Source organism: Ranitomeya imitator, chromosome 4, assembly GCF_032444005.1.
Source record: "Ranitomeya imitator isolate aRanImi1 chromosome 4, aRanImi1.pri, whole genome shotgun sequence".
Taxonomy (NCBI): Eukaryota; Metazoa; Chordata; class Amphibia; order Anura; family Dendrobatidae; genus Ranitomeya; species Ranitomeya imitator.
The window spans coordinates 383,286,116-383,309,813 of record NC_091285.1 but is presented as its reverse complement, the minus strand read 5'-3'; the positions used below and the strand labels follow the sequence as shown (position 1 = coordinate 383,309,813).

Genomic DNA, 23,698 nt, shown 5'->3' with positions numbered 1-23,698 from the left:
AGTACTGCCCAAAGTTCTTTTTGGTTTGAGGATGCTGATAGTTCCTGGACTGACCAGGTTCCCTGAGCAACTCTGTCCCCCATGTGAGCCCCCCACCCTGTGGGACTCGCATCAGTTGTTATCACCCGGGATATTTGTGTCACCCAAGGAACTCCCTTTGATAAGTTTTGGGTTTCCCCCCACCAACGAAGGGAATGAATAACTGAGGAATTCAGGGTGATTTGACCTTCCAAGTTGTCCTTTAGTATTGACTGCCATTCGAGTACGTGCCACTGAAGTTCTCTTGTGTGGAACTGTGCGAAGGGTATCGCTGGTAGGCATGAGGACAGAGAGCCTAGTAGCGACATTGCTCTCCTTAGAGTCATGGAAGGATGGTGAAAAGTTCGCGTTATCATAGTTAATATGCTGTCTTTTTTGGGGTTTGGAAGCCGACATTCTTGGACTCGGGAGTCTAATGTCAGACCTAGGAACTCCTGTACTTGACAGGGTTCCAACTTTGATTTTTTTAAGTTTATGAGCCACCCCAAGTCCGTCAAGATAGTCATTACCCGGTCCCTCTGTTCTTTGCAACTTTGGGCCGAGTTGCTTACGATGAGAAAGTCGTCTAGGTAAGGGACTATTAATATATTTTGTTCCCTTATGTGGGCCATCATTTCCGCTATTACCTTCGTGAATATTCGAGGGGCTATAGAGATTCCGAACGGAAGAGCTCTGTACTGAAAAAATCTTAATTGTCCTTTTATGGAAACTGCCAATCTCAGGAATTTTTGAGACTGATTGTGGATGGGCACATGATAATATGCATCGGTTAGGTCTATCACGACCATGTAGCAATTCGGAAACAGGATTTTTATGGTGGACTTTATTGTTTCCATTTTGAATTTGTAATTTTTTACGCATTTGTTCAGGTTTTTTAGATTTATAATGGTCCGAAAGGACCCGTCGGGTTTTGGTACTAAAAAAAGAGGGGAGAAAAACCCTTCTTCTACTTCCTGAGGAGGGATTTCTTGAATTACAGATTTTTGCAGTAGGGAAATGATTTCTTTCTCTAAAGCTGCTTGTTCTGCCACTGAAGACCTTATTTTCGTTTCTATGTACTTCCGGGGAGGAAAAGAAATAAAATCTATTTTTAGACCGTACTGTATGATGTTTAGAATCCAGGTGTTGTTGGATATTTTCTCCCAAGCGGGAAGGAAAGATGTGAGTCTTCCCCCTACCGTAGGCACAATGTCATTTGGCGGGTTTTTTGTCACGAGAGGTGTTGCCAAAGAGGTAACCTCTATCCCTTCTCCTGCCTTCTTCCCATTTATTCTGCTCCCTGGGGGGTCTGCGGCGGAAAAATCTCCGATTCCGAAAGGACTGCCTGAATGGGGCTGGGCCCAAATTTGGAAACCCTTTCTTTTTGTCTCCTGCTTTTTGGAGAATGTCATCCAGGGTCTCTCCAAACAGAAAATTTCCTTCACACGGAATAGAACATGGCTTAAGCTTTGTCTGGAGATCCCCAGGCCAGCTTTTGAGCCATAAGGTTCTTCTGGCTGCATTGGAGAGAGCAGCGGCCTTAGATGTTAACCGTACGGAGTCTGCCGAGGAGTCCGCCAGGAATGCTGCTGCTGCTCTGATTGCAGGGATAGAATCCAGTAATTTATTCCTGGGTAGCCCGTCTCTAATTTGACTCTCTAATTGATCGATCCATACCATCAGAGATCTGGAGGTGCAGGTAGCCGCAACAGTAGGCCTCAAGCTACCCCCAGCCGACTCCCATGCCCCTTTAAGAAATGTGTCTGCTTTTTTATCTAAAGGGTCTCTGAGGGTACCCATGTCCTCGAACGGGAGCGCAAATTTTTTCGAGGCTTTTGCCACCGCTACATCCAACTTTGGTGCCTTATCCCAAGAAGTGGATGCGTCATCTTCGAAGGGATACTTTCTTTTAAGCGAGGGTACTGAAGAGTTTCTCCTATCAGGTTTTTCCCATTCTTTTTTAATTAGGGATTGGACATTGGGATTTAAAGGAAAGGTTTTCCGTTTTTTTTGTCCCAAGCCACCAAACATAACATCTTGGGCTGTTTTGTCAGGTTTAGGCTCCTCCACCCCCATGGTAGCCCTAACAGCTCTTACTAAGGCATCCACTTCCTCGAGAGGAAAACAATGTCGGCCTGAATCTTCCTCGGAGGAGGATAGGGAGGAGTCAGAGTCGTCCGAATCTGCGTCATCAGATGAGGATCGGACAGAGTGGGATTGTACTGTTTCCTTTACTTTATCTTTTCCTTTTTTGGAGGAAGATACAGCATTCTGAACCTCAGATCTAATAATATTTTTTAGCTCTGATGCAAAGTCGGGAGTCTCCTCACATAGCACACGCTGGATACAGGATTTACATAGCTTTTTGTCCCAGGCTACTGGTAAAGCTTTGTCACAGATGGGGCAGGATTTGTTTTTCCTTTTCTCCAGCTTCTTCTTTCCCTATTAAGGGAGAAGAGGGATCCCTATTATAATATATACATTCACGAAGATCACTCACCATTCGGACGTGCAGGCAGGTACCGGTTCTGGAGGGGGCCCTGGGTCTGGAATGGAAGGTTCCCGAGGAGGTGAACTAGTCTTCGCAGCAGACCTGCTGCGCTGTGTAGAACGGCTGCTAGACCCACTCCTAGCGCTCTTAGGGTCTGTCTTCTTGTGGTGCTGCTGCCTAGGCTGCAGCTCCTGTGGATCGCTGTCCTCCATGATTTACAGGGAGATGGTGCGACAACTGTGTGTGCACCATCTCCCTATTTGTATTTGGCGCCACCTCCGGCGTTCCCCCGCACTTCCGGTCCTGCGTCACGTCCAGGGAGAAGAGAAGCTACCGCGCATGCGTGCGGCGATGACCCGGAAGTCCTGCCGCATTTCCGGAGCGGCGGCCATCTTAGTACACCCGGAGCGTGCGCTTGTCGGCACAGAAGCTCCGGGTGATCCAGCGCCCCTTCCTCCCTCAGAGTCGGCGGCGTTCTCCCTCCACTCACCCTGAAGAAGCCCTCGGTTCCAGCGGTGGCGGCTTCGGGAGCCGGACAAGCCGCGGCAGGAGCCTCCTCGCTGCCGGTACTCGACCGCCCGGTCCATCGGTCTTCATACAGGTACCACCGGAAAGAGGTTCCCTGTTCAGGGACAGGAAACCAACTGATGCGAGGGAGAGGTACCGCCCTTTTATCTGTAGGTTTCCTGTCCCTGAAGGGCGGATCCCCTCTCTCCGTAGTGCTGACATGGGAGACCGAGAAATTGAGGTCTTTGCCATTAACTCAACTTACAATGTTTGGAGGAAGAGAAATGCTGCTGCCTATGACCCAAAGAACACCGTCCCCACCGTCAAGCATGGAGGTGGAAACATTATGTTTTGGGGGTGTTTCTCTGCTAAGGGCACAGGACTACTTCACCGCATCAACTGGCGAATGGATGGAGCCATGTAAAATCCTGAGTGACAACCTCCTTCCCTCCGCTAAAACATTAAAAATGGGTCGTGGCTGGGTCTTCTAGCAAGACAGTGACCCAAAACATACAGCCAAGGCAACAAAAGGAGTGGCCTATCCAGTCTCCAGGCCTTAATCCCATAGAAAACTTATGGAGGGAGTTGAAGCTCCGAGTTGCCAAGCGACAGCCTTAAGGTACTGTCACACTAGACGATATCGCTAGCGATCCGTGACGTTGCAGCGTCCTGGCTAGCGATATCGTCCAGTGTGACAGGCAGCAGCGATCAGGCCCCTGCTGGGAGATCGCTGGTCGGGGAAGAAAGTCCAGAACTTTATTTCGTCGCTGGACTCCCCGCAGACATCGCTGAATCGGCGTGTGTGACACCGATTCAGCGATGTCTTTGCTGGTAACCAGGGTAAACATCGGGTAACTAAGCGCAGGGCCGCGCTTAGTAACCCGATGTTTACCCTGGTTACCATCCTAAAAGTAAAAAAACAAACACTACATACTTACCTACAGCCGTCTGTCCTCCAGCGCTGTGCTCTGCTCTCCTCCTGCTCTGGCTGTGAGCGTCGGTCAGCCGGAAAGCAGAGTGGTGACGTCACCGCTCTGCTTTCTGGCTGCCCGGCGCTCACAGCCCGACCAGAGAAGCAGAGCGCCGAGGACAGACAGCAGAAGGTAAGTATGTAGCGTTTGTTTTTTTACTTTTTAGGATGGTAACCAGGGTAAACATCGGGTTACTAAGCGCGGCCCTGCGCTTAGTTACCCGATGTTTACCCTGGTTACCGGGGACCTCGGGATCGTTGGTCGCTGGAGAGCTGTCTGTGTGACAGCTCTCCAGCGACCAAACAGCGACGCTGCAGCGATCCGGATCGTTGTCGGTATCGCTGCAGCGTCGCTATGTGTGACGGTACCTTAAATCTTAATGATTTAGATATGATCTGCAAAGAGGAGTGGACCAAAATTCCTCCTGACATGTGCCCAAATCTCATCATCAACTGCAAAAAGTCTGACTGCTGTGCTTGCCATCAAGGGTTTTGCCACCAAGTATTAAGTCTTGTTTACCAGAGGGATCAAATACATATTTCTCACTGCAAAATGCAAATAAATGTGTATGATTTTTACAATATGATTTTCTGGATTCTATTTTTGATATTCTATCTCAATGATAAAAATAAAACCCACCCTTAAAATTATAGACTGCTCATGTCTTTGTCAGTGGGCAAACTTACAAACTCAGCAAAGGATCAAATACTTATTTCTCCCACTGTAGGTATCAAGCCATCCAATCCACACAGACAAAAATCAAACCATAGAGATCTATAAATTAATTTATATGCAATAATGAGAAATAACACAGGGAAAAAGCTGGTGATAACAGTGTGAGCAGGACTTATAATTATCTACCCTGACTATTGAGTATATTCTACATGTATTCTCTACTGCGTTTGAGCCAGTATGTGTTGTGGTAAGACTGATGATGCAATAGAGATCTGCTTTGATGCTCAATGTATCAGCGTAGCTCTTCCGTGTACGTGTTTTAATTTTACAATTTAATTTGGAGCAAGCCCAAAGTCTCAGAACGTCACACAATATGTGGAGACAACAACAGCTTCAAGACGCCTCCTGTAAGGAGAAACTAGTCACATGCACTGCTTGGATGTGATTTTGGACCACTCACCACACACTCTTCAAACACTGGAGGTTCTGTCGGCTCTTTTTTATAAAATTTGAGCTTTTGTTTCTTCCATAAATTTTCTATTGGATTTATTCTATATTAATCTATTATTAGTTATATAAGCTATATTTTCTATCACTGATCGTAGTTGAGAGTTTCCTTGGCTATGTGTTCAGGATCATCGTCTGGCTGAAATGTCTACTCCAGTTTCATCTTCATCATCCTGGTAGATGGTGTTCATTCTTCCTTCAATTATACAAATGTTGCCAGTACCATATACTGAAAAACAAACCCCACACCATGAGGTTCCCACTTCTAAACTTCACTGTTGGTATGGTGTTTTGGGGATGATATGCAGTGCTTTTTGTCCCTCAAAATGGTGTGCATTATGACTGCTAAAGAGTTCAATTTTGGTCTCCTCTGACCAGGCTATATTCTCCCAGTATTTCACAGGCTTTTCTAAAGAGCAGAACAGTGGCTCAGTGGTTAACACAGCAGCCTTGCAGTGCTGGAGTCCTGGGTTCAAATCCCACCAAGGACAACATCTTCAAGGAGTTTGTATGTTCTCTCTGTGTTTGCGTGGGTTTCCTCTGGGTACTCCGTTTCCTCCCACATTCCAAAGAGATACTGATAGGGAAATTAGATTGTGAGCCCCATTGGGGACAGTGATGATAATGTGTACAAAAACTAAAGCGCTATATATGTTAGAGCTATATAAAAATAAAGATTATTATTAAATGTTGTTGAGTAATTTATAAAAAGTGACAGTTTATAAATGTGCTTGAACATACTTTTTGTTCAGCGATAGTGTTGTGTGGTGAGCATGCATACATTTCATGCAGGTTCAGTGCATTACTTTTAGTTTTCTTTCAATCAATTGTACTTGCTGATTGCTGTTCTGTAGCTCTCAACAGGTGTTCCTTGGCTCTTTGTCAACTTCTGAAAATTCTTTTTGTAGCACCTTGGTAATGAGACACTATTTTATAGGTCATCAGTTGAACCAGCTGATATTTTCCACTAAGTGGAAGGATTGCTTTTGAATTACTCAGATTTCAGCTGGGGCCATGACTTTCCATTGCTGTTTGACCTCTCTTTCTCTGTTTTCAATACACAGGGAAAAAGTAATTTCTCATCATTAAACATAACTAAAGTTATAGGTATATATGGTTTGATTTCTTTGTCTGTGTGGATTGGATGGGTTTCTTACCGACATATGGTGAGAATTTCATGTCAACAGCACCTTTAGAAATATATTTATTTACAGCAGGTGAAATAAGTATTGACGTGTTCAATAATTATTTCACCAACTGTAAGTCTGCAAAAAAGTCACAATGAGCAACTTCAATAACATCTAATTATACACAAAAAGCACACAAAGGAGTGAATGGGCCAATTAAAAAAACTCGTTAATTTATTCCACATAATTAGATTAGAAACCATTACAATAAAGAAGACATTTAGGGTACCGTCACACAGTGGCATTTTGATCGCTACGACAGCACGATCCGTGACGTTCCAGCGATCTCGCTGTGTCTGACACGCTCCTGCGATCAGGGACCCCGCTGAGAATCGTATGTCGTAGCAGATCGTTTGAAACTTTCTTTCGTCGTCTAGTGTCCCGCTGTGGCGGCATGATCGCATGGTGTGACAAAGGTGTGCACGATATTGTATACGATGTGCACATAGTAACCAACGGATTCTACATCGCACACACACGTCATGAAATTATTGCTCCAGCGTCGTACATTGCAAAGTGTGACAGCAGTCTACGACGCTGGAGCGATATTGTTACGATGCTGGAGCGTCACGGATCGTGCCGTCGTAGCGATCAAAATGCCACTGTGTGACGGTACCCTTAGTATAAAAGGTAGCAGAGAGAACAACTAACTAAAAGGAAAGGATAGAATATAATCTAATCCTAATACATCACAAATTGACCATTCAGCAAACATTCAGATACAATCGTGCAAATTGCAAACCTTAACCATAATGTATTGTGCCAAAGGTTTGCCTACTGTGGCGCCGTTACTACATGTAGTTATTACTCAATCTCGGCTTACTTTTATAATTGATGTAGTCTTTGTTGTCATTAAAAGGTTTGTGTTCTAATTACGCGGAATACAAAAATGAACAGTTTTTAAATTAGCCAATTCAATCATTCACATGCTTTTAGGGTGTATTGGCATTAATTGAACCATATTTATTTACACTATAGCCCCGATTCATCAAGACTGGCCTTTCTATGGCGGTCTTGATCAAGATGTGCCAGTAAAAGGTGTGCTCCATGTGCCACTGCAAAAAAAAAAAAAAATGTACCCCACTAAGTGTCATAATTTATGCCTCTTTTGTGGAACAAATTTGCTGAATTTGAAGGCTGCGCTAGGTAATGCAGCCTCACATGGAATATGTGCTCATTTTTCAAATAGTTGGTGGCACTGGCTTGAACTGACAAAATCACCAAAGGTCACAACTGTACAAATACGATTTTCCTAAGACAATGTTAGGGCATGTTAGGTTAGGCTATGGGTTGAACTAGATGGACTTAGTCTTCCTTCAACCTTAATAACCATGTAACTATGTAATTTGCAACATTTAAATCACTTTGCGAAAAATGTTTGATGAATTGGGCCCTATGTATCTTAAAGGGAACCTGTCACCCCAGCCGTCACTCTGCGAGAAGGGGGCACTGCCCGACAACTGACATCACTTGATGTCTTGTTTACTGCGCCTGCATGCACCCGCGGGATCTCGGGCCGCACGTGCACGCAGTAAACAAGACATGACATCAAGTGATGTCAGTTGTCGGGCAGCACGAACTGCGCATGCCCAAGGCAGAATGTGACCACACAGGCGCCTGGACAACTGAATAATGCAGAGGAGGCGGCGCTCTTCTCGCAGAGTGACGGCTGTGTTGTGTCTGGATGAGGGGGGAAAGACCTGCCCCCCGGACGATTTGAAGGTATAAGGGACCAAATTCAAAAGCGCTTATTTCTGCAGTGCAACGAACAATAACTAAAAGAGCCACCTTGTCAGAATGCAGCATTAGTGCTGCACAAGATGGCTCTTCTAGTTACAAACGCATGGGGGGGGGGGGGGGGGGGGGGTTGGTAACAAGTTCCCTTTAACCCCTCTGTGACCTTAGACGTACTATCCCGTCGAGGTGCCCTGGGCTTATCTGACCCTGGACGGGATAGTACGTCATAGCCGATCGGCCGCGCTCACGGGGGGAGCGCGGCCGATCGCGGCCGGGTGTCAGCTGCTTATCGCAGCTGACATCCGGCACTATGTGCCAGGAGCGGTCACGGTCCGCCCCCGGCACATTAACCCCTGGCACACCGCGATCAAAGATGATCGCGATGTGCCGGCGGTGCAGGGAAGCACCGCGCAGGGAGGGGGCTCCCTGCGGGCTTCCCTGAGCCCCCCGCAGCAACGCGATGTGATCGCGTTGCTGCGAGGGTCTCCTCACCTCCCTCCCTGCTCGAGCCCCGGATCCAAGATGGCCGCGGATCCGGGTCCTGCAGGGAGGGAGGTGGCTTCACAGAAGCCTGCTTAGAGCAGGCACTGTGAAGGCTGCAGCGCTGCATGTCAGATCAGTGATCTGACAGAGTGCTGTGCAAACTGTCAGATCACTGATCTGTGATGTCCCCCCTGGGACAAAGTAAAAAAGTAAAAAAAAATTTTTCCAAATGTGTAAAAAAAAAAAAAAAATTCCAAAATAATGAAAAAAAAAAACAAATATTATTCCCATAAATACATTTCTTCATCTAAATAAAAAAAAAAAAAAACAATAGAAGTACACATATTTAGTATCGCCGCGTCCGTAACGACCCGACCTATAAAACTGTCCCACTAGTTAACCCCTTCAGTAAACCCCGTAAGAAAAAAAAAAAAAAAACGAGGCAAAAAACAACGCTTTATTATCATACCGCCGAACAAAAAGTGGAATAACACGCGATCAAAAGGACAGATCTAAATAACCATGGTACCGCTGAAAGCGTCATATTGTCCCGCAAAAAAAGAGCCGCCATACAGCATCATCAGCAAAAAAATAAAAAAGTTATAGTCCTGAGAATAAAGCGATGCAAAAATAATTATTTTTTCTGTAAAATAGTTTTTATCGTATAAAAGCACCAAACCATAAAAAAATGATATAAATGAGGTATCGCTGTAATCGTACTGACCCGAAGAATAAAACTGATTTATCAATTTTACCAAACGCAGAACGGTATAAACGCCTCCCCCAATAGAAATTCATGAATAGCTGGCTTTTGGTCATTCTTCCTCACAAAAATCGGAATAAAAAGCGATAAAAAAAATGTCACGTGCCCAAAAATGTTTTCAATAAAAAAGTCAACTCGTCCCGCAAAAAACAAGACCTCACATGACTCTGTGGACCAAAATATGGAAAAATTATAGCTCTCAAAATGTGGTATTGCAAAAAATATTTTTTGCAATAAAAAAGGGTCTTTCAGTGTGTGACGGCTGCCAATCATAAAAATCCGCTAAAAAACTCGCTATAAAAGTAAATCAAACCCCCCCTTCATCACCCCCTTAGTTAGGGAAAAATAAAAAAAAATGTATTTATTTCCATTTTCCCATTAGGGCTAGGGTTAGGGCTAGGATTAGGGTTAGGGCTAGGGTTAGGGCTAGGGTTAGGGCTAGGGTTAGGGCTAGGGTTAGGGCTAGGGTTAGGGCTAGGGTTAGGGCTAGGGTTAGGGCTAGGGTTAGGGCTAGGGTTAGGGCTAGGGTTAGGGCTAGGGTTAGGGCTAGGGCTAGGGTTAGGGCTAGGGTTAGGGTTAGGGTTGGGGCTACAGTTAGGGTTGGGGCTAAAGTTAGGGTTAGGGTTTAGATTACATTTACAGTTGGGAATAGGGTTGGGATTAGGGTTAGGGGTGTGTCAGGGTTAGAGGTGTGGTTAGGGTTACCGTTGGAATTAGGGTTAGGGGTGTGTTTAGATTAGGGTTTCAGTTATAATTGGGGGGTTTCCACTGTTTCGGAACATCAGGGGCTCTCCAAACACGACATGGCGTCCGATCTCAATTCCAGCCAATTCTGCGTTGAAAAAGTAAAACAGTGCTCCTTCCCTTCCGAGCTCTCCTGTGTGCCCAAACAGGGGTTTACCCCAACACATGGGGTATCAGCGTACTCAGGACAAATTGGACAACAACTTTTGTGGACCAATTTCTCCTGTTACCCTTGGGAAAATACAAAACTGGGGGCTAAAAAATAATTTTTGTGGGAAAACAAAAAGATTTTTTATTTTCACGGCTCTGCGTTATAAACTGTAGTGAAACACTTGGGGGTTCAAAGTTCTCACAACACATCTAGATAAGTTCATTGAGGGGTCTAGTTTCCAATATGGGGTCACTTGTGGGGGGTTTCTACTGTTTAGGTACATTAGGGGCTCTGCAAACGCAATGTGACGCCTGCAGACCAATCCATCTAAGTCTGCATTCCAAATGATGCTCCTTCCCTTCCGAGCCCTCCCATGCGCCCAAACGGTGGTTCCCCCCCACATATCGGGTATCAGCGTACTCAGGACAAATTGGACAACAACATTTAGGGTCCAATTTCTCCTGCTAACCTTGGAAAAATACAAAACTGGGGGCTAAAAAATAATTTTTGTGGGAAAAAAATTTTGTTTTATTTTTATGGCTCTGCATTATAAACTTCTGTGAAGCCCTTGGTGGGTCAAAGTGCTCACCACACCTCTAGATAAGTTCCTTAGGGGGTCTACTTTCCAAAATGGTGTCACTTGTGGGGGGTTTCAATGTTTAGGCACATCAGTGGCTCTCCAAACGCAACATGGCGTCCCATCTCAATTCCTGTCAATTTTGCATTGAAAAGTCAAATAGCGCTCCTTCCCTTCCGAGCTCTCCCATGCGCCCAAACAGTGGTTTACTGCCACATATGGGGTATCAGCGTACTCAGGACAAATTGGACAACAACTTTTTGGGTCCAATTTCTCCTGTTACCCTTGGTAAAATAAAACAAATTGGAGCTGAAGTAAATTTTTTGTGTAAAAAAGTTAAATGTTCATTTTTATTTAAACATTCCAAAAATTCCTATTAAACACCTGAAGGGTTAATAAACTTCTTGAATGTGGTTTTGAGCACCTTGAGGGGTGCAGTTTTTAGAATGGTGTCACACTTGGGCATTTTCTATCATATAGACCCCTCAAAATGACTTCAAATGAGACGTGGTCCCTAAAAAAAAAAATGGTGTTGTAAAAATGAGAAATTGCTGGTCAACTTTTAACCCTTATAACTCCCTAACAAAAAAAAAAATTGGTTCCAAAATTATGCTGATGTAAAGGAGACATGTGGGAAATGTTACTTATTAAGTATTTTGTGTGACATATCTCTGTGATTTAATTGCATAAAAATTCAAAGTTTGAAAATTGCGAAATTTTCGCCAAATTTCTGTTTTTTTCACAAATAAACGCAGGTACTATCAAAGAAATTTTACCACTATCATGAAGTACAATATGTCACAAGAAAACAATGTCAGAATCACCAGGATCCGTTGAAGCGTTTCGGAGTTATAACCTCATAAAGGGACAGTGGTCAGAATTGTAAAAATTGGCCTGGTCATTAACGTGCAAACCACCCTTGGGGGTAAAGGGGTTAAGGTTGTTTTTTTTTTTTTTGTTTTTTTTTTTTTAACTTTGCCTGAAATCAAAGCTGCTCCTTACCTCCCACTCTGGATAATCATGCTGTTTGAGTTCCCCCGTGTGAGTTCCTGGAAGGACTACAAGGCATCCATTGCTTCGGTCAATACGCTCCATTGCTGTCCAAGCACAAACCATGAGTTCTGCAGGCCTGAATGGGTAGTAATGCAGATCCTGATGCATTGGCTGCCGAGAGGTCTTTTTACCTGGAATAAAAGTGATCACAAATTCAGAACTTGATGTTGGGATCATTCATATAACTACCGTATATACTCGAGTATAAGCCGAGATTTTCAGCCCCAAAAAAATGGGCTGTAAGTGCCCCTCTCGGCTTGTACTCGAGTCATGAAAGGCGGGGAAGGGGGGGGAATCGTCGGGTGAGGGGGAGCGACGCCTGTCAAATACTTACCTGCTCCCAGCGCGGTCCCCACATGTCCCACGATCTTCGGGCGCGGCAGCTTCTTCCTTCCCCTGTTCAGCGGTCACTGGTACTGCTCATTAAAGTTATGAATATGGACTCCACTCATAGGGGTGGAGCCGCATATTCATTACAGTAATGAGTGGTGCCACGTGACCGCTCTCTACAGGAAGAAGCTGCCACGCCCGAAGACTGTGGGACATGCAGGGACCGCGTCCGGAGCAGATGAGTGTCATTCACCTTTCCGCGTTCCACCGCCGCCTCGTCTTCCGCATCCTCTGCAGTGACTCTTCAGGTCAGAGGGCGCGAAGACGTACTAGTATGCATGCCGCTCTCTGCCTGAACAGTCAGTGCAGAGAGACGGGACGCTGAGGAGCAGAGGGCAGCGACTAGAGGTGAGTTATGTTTTTTTTAGTGCAGCAGCAGCGTTAGATGTGGCACAATGCTATATGGAGCATCTATGGGGCCATAAAGAACTGCATGGAGCATTATATGGAGCATTACATGGGGCCATAAAGAATTGCATGGAGCATCTATGGGGCCATAATGAACTGCATGGAGCATTATATGGGGCATCTATGGGGCCATAATGAACTGCATGGAGCATCTATGGGGCCATAATGAACTGCATGGAGTATTATATGGAGCATCTATGGGGCCATAACTGCATGGAGCATTATATGGGGCATCTATGGGGCCATAAAGAACTGCATGGAGCATTATATGGGGCATCTATGGGGCCATAATGAACTGCATGGAGCATTATATGGGGCATCTATGGGGCCATAATGAACTGCATGGAGTATTATATGGAGCATCTATGGGGCCATAACTGCATGGAGTATTATATGGAGAATCTATGGGGCCATAACTGCATGGAGCATTATATGGGGCATCTATGGGGCCATAATGAACTGCATGGAGCATTATATGGGGCATCTATGGGGCCATAATGAACTGCATGGAGTATTATATGGAGCATCTATGGGGCCATAACTGCATGGAGTATTATATGGAGAATCTATGGGGCCATAACTGCATGGAGCATTATATGGGGCATCTATGGGGCCATAAAGAACTGCATGGAGCATTATATGGGGCATCTATGGGGCCATAATGAACTGCATGGAGCATTATATGGGGCATCTATGGGGCCATAATGAACTGCATGGAGTATTATATGGAGCATCTATGGGGCCATAACTGCATGGAGCATTATATGGAGCATCTATGGGGCCATAACTGCATGGAGCATTATATGGAGCATCTATGGGGCCATAACTGCATGGAGCATTATATGGAGCATCTATGGGGCCATAACTGCATGGAGAATTATATGGGGCATCTATGGGGCCATAATGAACTGCATGGAGCATTATATGGGGCATCTATGGGGCCATAACTGCATGGAGCATTATATGGAGAATCTATGGGGCCATAACTGCATAGAGCATTATATGGGGCATCTATGGGGCCATAACTGCATGGAGCATTATATGGGGCCATAAAAAACTGCATGGAGCATTATATGGAGCATCTATGGGGCCATAACTGCATGGAGCATTATATGGGGCATCTATGGGGCCATAACTGCATGGAGCATTATATGGGGCCATAAAGAACTGTATGGAGCATCTATGGGGCCATAATGAACTGCATGGTGCATTATATGGGGCATTTATGGGGCCATAACTGCATGGAGCATCTATGGGGCCATAACTGGGGGCAGCACGGTGGCTCAGTGGTTAGCACTGCAGCCTTGCAGCGCTGGGGTCCTGGGTTCTAATCCCACTCAGGACAACATCTGCAAAGAGTTTGTATGTTCTCTCCTTGTTTGCGTGGGTTTCCTCCGGGTACTCCGGTTTCCTCCCACATTCCAAAGACATACTGATAGGGAATTTAGATTGTGAGCCCCATCGGGGACAGTGATAATGCGTGCAAATCTGTAAAGCGCTGCGGAATAGGTTAGCGCTAAATAAAAAGATTATTATTATTATTATTATTATTATTACTGCATGGAGCATTATATGGAGCATCTATGGGGCCATAACTGCATGGAGCATTATATGGGGCATCTATGGGGCCATAATGAACTGCATGGAGCATTATATGGGGCATCTATGGGGCCATAACTGCATGGAGCACTATATGGGGCATCTATGGGGCCATAAAGAACTGCATGGAGCATTATATGGAGCATTACATGGGGCCATAAAGAACTGCATGGAGCATGTATGGGGCCATAACTGCATGGAGCATTATATGGGGCATCTATGGGGCCATAATGAACTGCATGGAGCATCTATGGGGCCATAATGAACTGCATGGAGCATTATATGGGGCATCTATGGGGCCATAAAGAACTGCATGGAGCATTATATGGAGCATTACATGGGGCCATAAAGAACTGCATGGAGCATGTATGGGGCCATAACTGCATGGAGCATTATATGGGGCATCTATGGGGCCATAATGAACTGCATGGAGCATCTATGGGGCCATAATGAACTGCATGGAGCATTATATGGGGCATCTATGGGGCCATAAAGAACTGCATGGAGCATTATATGGAGCATTACATGGGGCCATAAAGAACTGCATGGAGCATGTATGGGGCCATAACTGCATGGAGCATTATATGGGGCATCTATGGGGCCATAATGAACTGCATGGAGCATCTATGGGGCCATAATGAACTGCATGGAGCATTATATGGGGCATCTATGGGGCCATAAAGAACTGCATGGAGCATTATATGGAGCATTACATGGGGCCATAAAGAACTGCATGGAGCATGTATGGGGCCATAACTGCATGGAGCACTATATGGGGCATCTATGGGGCCATAAAGAACTGCATGGAGCATTATATGGAGCATTACATGGGGCCATAAAGAACTGCATGGAGCATGTATGGGGCCATAACTGCATGGAGCATTATATGGGGCATCTATGGGGCCATAATGAACTGCATGGAGCATCTATGGGGCCATAATGAACTGCATGGAGCATTATATGGGGCCTATTTTGTATGGAGCATCTTATGGGGCCATAATGAACTGTATGGAGCATTATATGGGGCTCCTGATTCAATATGGATATTCAAAAACACTTAACCTACTGATGTGTCAATTAATTTTACTTTTATTGGTATCTTTTTATTTTTGACATTTACCGGTAGCTGCTGCATTTTCCACCCTAGGCTTACACTCGAGTCAATAAGTTTTCCCAGTTTTTTGTTGCAAAATTAGGGGGGAATCGGCTTATACTCGGGTGGGCTTATACTCGAGTATATACAATAAGTATCAAGTGAGGGAGACAGGTGACCATGTAATACATGTTTGTGCGGAGTGGATTTTCAGCCTTGCTCAAGGGTGGGAAGGACATCCTGTGACGAGTGGACCTTCAGTGTTGCTTATATTTGGGAAAGGGGCCCTGTACAGTATTTTTACTGGTTGTAAAGTGTATGCTAGTAGGTGTACGCTTTTAGGGAATTACACCATTTTTAGAAGTCTCATAGAGACGGTTTATCCTTAAGGCTTCTTTCACACTTCCGCCGGTACGGGGTCGTCACGAAGCGTCGGCGCGACGTACCGACGGAAGCGTTTGCTTTCACACTTCCGTCTGCGTTGCTGAGAAGGAGAGATCGTGAGAGCGATATTTCCTGCTGGGCATGTGCAGTCTGAAACACTGGATGCGACTACAGAAAGACGTTCCCTTGAACGTTTTTCTGTGACGGGCCGCCAAAACCCGACGCATCCAGTGCACAACGGACGCGACGTGTGGCCATACGTCGCGATCACTCGGCAATACAAGTCTATGGGAAAATGCAGGATCCTGCAAATTTTTTTGCAGGATCCTGCATTTTCAAAAATCGACGGATTGAGACATAAGCAGAAAGACGGAAGTGTGAAAGAGGCCTAAGCAATCAAGTATCAGATCTTTGTAACTGGCCAGGGAAAATTATATATTAAAAAAAAAAAAGCCAACAAAAAAATTGTCACAATTCTTAAATGTTGATTGTAGCACTGTCTAGAGAAGACATTCATCTCTGTCACAACTATTGCTTGGCATAAATAGTTCTCCTAGTCTGGGGACGACTTTCTCTCCACAAGTGTGAAAGGATTATCCTAATGGAAATCTTCAGCAGATTTGTAAATACTGTATTTTTCGGACCATAAAACGCAACTAGGTTTTAGAGGAGGAAATAATAAAAAAAAAAAAAAAAAATTGAAGCCAAAAATGTGGTAAATTCTGTACTTAATATTCCCTATCCTGGTAAATATTTATCCCCAATCTAGGCACACATGGTCCCCTCATCCCCATCCTGGTATGCATAACCAAGTCTTGTCTATCCTGTTACACATGGCCCCCTCATCCCCATCCTGGTAGACATGGCCCCCTTATCTCTAGCCTGGTAGGAATGGTCCCCCTCATCCCAATCCTGGTATGCATAGCCCCATCAGAAAAACCATTAAGCAGCTGCTTTATGCTTGTATGCAGCGCATAGCAGGGACATTATGCGCTGCTTACAAGCCGAAGGAGAGCTGCCGAATAATCACTGCTCTGCATGCTGGGACTATGTGCATTGAGGGAAGTGAGTATTCATTAGCGAGCACACTCAGCTGCCGGCTTCCTGCAGCTGCCGTGCTCTCTTGTGTCCCCACTATTAAAGGAAATAAATATTCACCGCATTCCACGCCCATGGGAGTGGAGCGCAGTGAATATTCATTTCTCTTAAGTAGCAAGCACACTTGGCCGCCCGGCAGCTGTAGCAAGCCGGCGGCTGACCTGTACTCACTAATGAATACTCACTGCCCTCCATGCACATAGTCCCAGTGTGCAGAGCAGTGAGTATTCCCGGAAGCTGTCCTCCGTTTGTAAGCAGTGCATGATGTCCCTGCCATGCGCTGCTTACAAGCATAAAACAGCTGCTGGCATCGGAACAAGACGCTGCAAGGGAGCCCATGAAGTTAAGTGTAATGGTTTGTTTTTTTTTTAAATGTTTTTCTGATAGGGGCCCTGCATACCAGGATGGGGGCCAATCATACCAGGATGCTATTAAAAGAGAAATGAAAATTCATTGCCAACCACGCCTATAGGCATGGAATGCAGTGAATATTCATTTCTCTTTAGCAGCGGGCACAGGAGTTAGCTGCAGCCGCCAGCTCCTGCCTCCTGTGACCCGCTGCTGCAGCTCCCCACCACAGCCAGAGCCGATACATTATTATTATTTATTTATATAGCACCTTTGATTACATGGTGCTGTACATGAGAATGGGTTACATACAAGTTACATATATCCTTTACAGTAAACAAACTACCAATGACAGACTGATACAGAGGGGTGAGGACCCTGCCCTTGCGGGCTTACATTCTACAGGATTATGGGGAAGGAGACAGTAGGTTGAGGGTTGCAGGAGCTCCGGAGTTGGTGAGGCAGTAGCTTTGGTAGTGATGAGGAGGCAGCGGGGTCAGTGCAGGCTTTCCTGAAGAGATGGGTTTTCAGGTTCCGTCTGAAGGATCCGAATGTGGTTGATAGTCAGACGTGTTTAGGCAGAGAATTCCAGAGGATGGGGGATATTCGGGAGAAGTCTTGGAGGCGATTGGATTAGGAGCGAATAAGTGTGGAGGAAAAAAAGGAGGTCTTGGGAGGACCGGAGATTACGTGAGGGAAGATATCAGGAGATTAGTTTACAGATATATGGAGGAGACAGGTTATGGATGGCTTTGTAGGTCAGTATTATGCAAATTGTCTCTTCAGAGAGGAAGAGGACTAGAACTCTAGTGCCACCTATTGGAAGTAGCAATCCTAACAGTCAATGTCGACTCCAACGAGCCTTGTCACATAACTTAGGATAATAGCCAAACCAGAATCTCAATTTGCAGACACTGTTTTGGGGTACTGGATCTAGGTCAGTATTAGTAACTTGAACTGGATACGCTGAGGGAATGGGAGCCAGTGAAGAGACTTGCAGAGGGGGGAAGCAGAGGAGTAGCGAGGAGAGAGATGAATTAGTCGGGCAGCAGAGTTAAAGACGCAAGTAAAAGAGAAAAATGTTCCAGCTTCTTGATAAAATGTAAAACTTTAATCATATAAAATAGTAGAAGACACACTCCTGGGACAATGCCAAGTCACAAGTGAAGAAAGCTACGCGTTTCGACCATACGGTCTTTGTCACAGCTGATCTACTCAGCAGTCCATCCAGTATAAGAAGGACTGACCTACCAATGGAAAGGTAAAAAAAAAAAAAAAAATCCCATATATATGAAAATACAAAAAAAGACAGAAAACAAAAAAAAAAGGCTAAAAAACATGCAATATATAAATACATGAATCTGTGCCTGCACTGCAGTTTACCATATCTAATAGTGAAACATAAGTTCACTCTTTTTATTCAAACCATGCGGAAATCTAGTACCCAAATTAAACATCCAAAAGGTTTCCCGTGTGAGTAAAGACCTATGCATGTCTCCTCCCCGCGGAGGTTTTTTTATTTTTTCAATGCCCATTACTCTTAAAGAATCAGTGCTGCGTGAATGCGTTTCAATGAAATGTCTTGCTGCTGAGGAAACGGTACGATTGCTGTTAGTTGTACATTTGATATCGTACAAATGTTCAGAGATGCGGTTTTTTAATTTTCTAATTGTGCAACCGATGTATGATTTGTCGCAGGAAATGCAATCTATTTTATATACTACAAATCAGGTGTTACAATTAATAAAGGTTTTAATTTTATATTTTGTTTTCCATACCCCTGGTACCAAAAAATTTTGTAACTATTAAATGCTTACAGGTAGTACAATTAGTGATATTGCATTTATAGCAACCCGTACAACTAAGCCAGGTGCTATTAGGTTGTTTGGACATAAAGCAATTAGGGGATAATATGTTGCCTAGCGTAGGTGCCCTTCTTGCTACAAAGTTGCAACCATTATTCAACAATACAGCAAGAGTGGGATCTTCAAAAAGAATTGGAATAGCCCGATTAATAATTGTTTTAATCTCATTGAATTGCGAGCTGAATTGTATACAGACATATGGCTTGGTTGCCACATTTTTAGGATTGTCATTTTTGTTTTTATTTTTCTAATGACTAGATTCCACATCTAAAAGATTTGACTGATTCTTCTGTTTGGCAACATTTAATGCTCTATTGAGCATCCAGTTAGGGTACCCCCGCTTTCTGAATTTATTTCCTGCTTGAAGTAAATCTACTATATAAAGCTGAATGTGTGTGTGTGTGTGTGTGTGTGTGTGTGTGTGTGTGTGTGTGTGTGTGTGTGTGTGTGTGTGTGTGTGTGTGTGTGTGTGTGTGTGTGTGTGTGTGTGTGTGTGTGTGTGTGTGTGTGTGTGTCCGGGATTGGCATCTGCACCGTCGCAGCTACAGCCACAAAATTTTGCACAGTCACACGTCTGGACCCCGAGAGCGTCATAGGCTATGTTGTGAGGCGAAATTTTAACCCCGCGCGTTCCAATTCACCAAACAATTTTGCCCCTATCTACATAATGGGGAAAAAAGTGAAAGGAAAAGTGTTGGAAGCGTCGCAGCTACAGCAACAAAATTTTGCACAGTCACACGACTGGACCCTGAGAGCGTCATAGGCTACGTTGTGAGGTGAAATTTTAACTCCGCGCTTTCCAATTCACCAAACTATTTTTCCCCTATCTACATAATGGGGAAAAGTGAAAGGAAAAGTGTTGGAGGCAAATTGACAGCTGCCAGATGTGAACAAGGGGGACTTAAAGAATGAGAGCGATGGCGCCAAAGAGTATATACCATACAGTTGCTAAGGTGGGACCCCGACATGGGATACTCACCACACACGGGGATATGAACACACACACACAAAAGCGCCACAAACTACCACGTGCTTGAATACATATACCACCCTCAGCACACATTTCACCACACATACACCAACCTCGCCACAAAAGTCGAAACACAAAAGTCGCCGCTCAAAACTCACCACGCGCAAAACTCGCCACATGCAAAAAATAGGCTCACGCAAAACTCGCCACAAGTGCAAAACTCACCTCATGGAAAACTCGCCACACGCAAAACTTGCACATGCGGAAAAATTGCCACATGCACAAAATTTGCAACACATGCAAAAGTTGCCTCACACAAAACTTGCACATATTCAAAAGGCACCAGACATAACTCACCACGCGCAAAACTCGCCATGCGCAAAACTTGCTACACACAACTTGCTACACTAACCTGTCACATGCAACTCGACACACAAAAAGTTGCTACACACATGTTGCCACACAAAACTCATCTCACAAAAGTCGCTACATGCATGTCGCCACACACAACTCAACACACACAACTTGACAAACGAAACTCGCCCTAAAACACACACAAGTCTGGTATTATCCTTCAAAAATAAAAATCTGATTAATAAGCAGACAAACTACAAGAGCAACAAATGTACCATATAGGAAATACGGCAGCTGTCAGTCACATGACCTGTCTATTATGTGTATGTGTGAGCTAATATATACTGCCAGGGGGAGGGCTTCCTGTTGGCTGGGGATTTATCAGGCTGCCAATTTATCTTACAAATACTGAGGTAAAAATACTGAGCAAATAACGTGTTAACGAGGTCTAATACAGGAGATCACACAGGTATATACTATATACAGGGGAGATGACACAGATATATACTATATAAAGGAAGAGATGACATACAGGTATATACTATATACAGGAGGAGATGACACACAGGTATATACTATATACAGGAGGAGATTACCTACAGGTATATACTATATACAGGAGGAGATGACATACAGGTATATGCTATATATAGAAGATGACATACAGGTATATACTATATATAGGAGGAGATGACATACAGGTATATACTATATACAGGGGAGATGACACAGCAGGTATATACTATATACAGGAGATTACATACAGGTGTATACTATATATAAGAGAGATGACAAACATGTATATACTGAGGTGAAAATGAGAGGTGTGAGGTGAAAATGAAAAGGTGTGAGTGCAAAATAAGAGGAGTGAGGGAAAATAGTGTAGTGATCGGAAAATGACAGATGTGAGGTCGAACTGACAAGTGTTAGGCGGGAATGAGAGGAGTGAGGGAGAAAATGAGAGATGTGAGGGGGAAAATTAAAGATGTGATTGGGAAAATGAGAGGCGTGATGGGAAAATGAGAGAAGTGACGTGCTATAACTAACCACAGATATTTACTATGCCCAGGCAACGCCGGGCTCTTCAGCTAGTTATTATTAAAATTGCTATTGTTGTTGCAATTCCGCTTCAATCTTGTAAATTCCCCCACGGGGATGGCTTTGATTGTATGCCTAGGATGGCTACTTTTGGCATGGAGCACCGTATTCCCTGCCATTGGCTTTGTAAACGTACGTGTAGATACCAACTCATCTGGAATCCCTGTCAATTCCAAATCAAGAAATGAAATTCTGGAAACCGCATGCACAAACGTAAATTTTATGTTGAAATCGTTATTAATGTACTCCACAAATTTTTGTATGGCAGATACATCGCCCTTCCAGATAATCAACGTATCATCGATATATCTGCCATACCAGTGGATAAAAGAAGAAAAAGGATTTACTGCTGAAAATAAATATAAATATTCCCAATGGGCCATCACCAGATTTGCCAGAGATGGAGAAAATTTAGCGCCCATAGAAACGCCTGTGCGCTGCAAATAATACTCATCAAAAGAAAAAAAATTATGTGTTAATAAGAAAAAAAAGTGACCTGTAAAATAAAATTAACCAAGTCCTCCGAATAAATGCTATATTTGTTGAGATGGAATTGAAGGGCTGACATCGCTATATCATGCGGAATACAAGTATACAATGATACTACATCGCAGCTTAGCCATGTAAAATCTGAATTCCACTGTTTTTGTGTTATGATACCCAAAACATCTTTGGTGTGTCTAATATGTCCAGGAGTTCTAGAGACCAACGGCTGCAATACCGAGTCTATATAGTCAATCTCTCTTCCAAGTCTTTTTCAGAAGAACAATTGCAAGTTTTGACCTATGGCTTAAATTTTGCACCGGACCAAGACTTTGACTTGTTTTCCACCATTTTGGATGTCAATAAATTTATCAGGAACTTAACCATAAAAAAACATTTTTTTTCCACTGATCAAGAAAATTGTGCTGAAAGGGAGGAAAAAGTTACAAATGACTTTCACACATTAGACTTTCACGAGCAAATGTCACTTGTTATATTGCAGGATTTACAGGATAGTGGTACAGAAAATAAAGTTCTTAATCAAGCAAATAATTTCAGTACAAAAAAACCCTATTTTTATCCTATTAACTCTCGAGTAGAGTGCATGAATAAATTCCAGGAAATAGTAGAACGAGATCTTAAAGCTCTACATGAAAATAAACTATCGATCAAAAACAATTTATCTAGAAAGGAGAAAAAAGCCATTCAAGAAATTAAGGCTATGAAAGACATAGTGATAAAAACAAGTGACAAGGGGGGGGGGGGGGGGGGGGGATTATTGTTATAATGAACTCTATTGATTATAAAAATGAGATCTTGAAATTAATCTCTGACAGTAATGTCTATAAAAAATTAAGTTCTGATCCCACTATCCTTTTCAAACAACAGATTGATGTAATGATAGAGGAAGGTGTAGCTTTGGGAGTTTTAACATCTAAACAAGCTGATTATTTACACGTCTCTCATCCTGTAACGCCCATATTATATGGGCTTCCTAAAATGCACAAGCAAGCAGCATTTCCTCCAATGAGACCCATAGTCTCTAGTATTGGTTCACTGAATGAGTTTTTGGGTCAGTGGCTGGACTCGGTATTGCAGCCGTTGGTCTCTAGAACTCCTGGACATATTAGAGACACCAAAGATGTTTTGGGTATCATAACACAAAAACAGTGGAATTCAGATTTTACATGGCTAAGCTGCGATGTAGTATCATTGTATACTTGTATTCCGCATGATATAGCGATGTCAGCCCTTCAATTCCATCTCAACAAATATAGCATTTATTCGGAGGACTTGGTTAATTTTATTTTACAGGTCACTTTTCTTATTAACACATAATTTTTTTTTCTTTTGATGAGGAGTATTATTTGCAGCGCACAGGCGTTTCTATGGGCGCTAAATTTTCTCCATCTCTGGCAAATCTGGTGATGGCCCATTGGGAATATTTATATTTATTTTCAGCAGTAAATCCTTTTTCTTCTTTTATCCACTGGTATGGCAGATATATCGATGATACGTTGATTATCTGGAAGGGCGATGTATCTGCCATACAAAAATTTGTGGAGTACATTAATAACGATTTCAACATAAAATTTACGTTTGTGCATGCAGTTTCCAGAATTTCATTTCTTGATTTGGAATTGACAGGGATTCCTGATGAGTTGGTATCTACACGTACGTTTACAAAGCCAATGGCAGGGAATACGGTGCTCCATGCCAAAAGTAACCATCCTAGGCATACAAT

General features: G+C 43.7%; 1 protein-coding gene across 1 annotated transcript in view; it reads right to left on the bottom strand.

The window, feature by feature from the left end:
* LOC138676200 (phytanoyl-CoA dioxygenase, peroxisomal-like) overlaps positions 1-23,698 on the bottom strand; it is a 118,190-nt gene that overhangs the window by 19,398 nt on the left and 75,094 nt on the right. Inside the window, exon 6 of the mRNA XM_069765208.1 lies at positions 11,814-11,995. Within this exon, the coding sequence (XP_069621309.1) occupies positions 11,814-11,995 (182 nt within the window). The remainder of the gene's footprint in view (positions 1-11,813; positions 11,996-23,698) is intronic.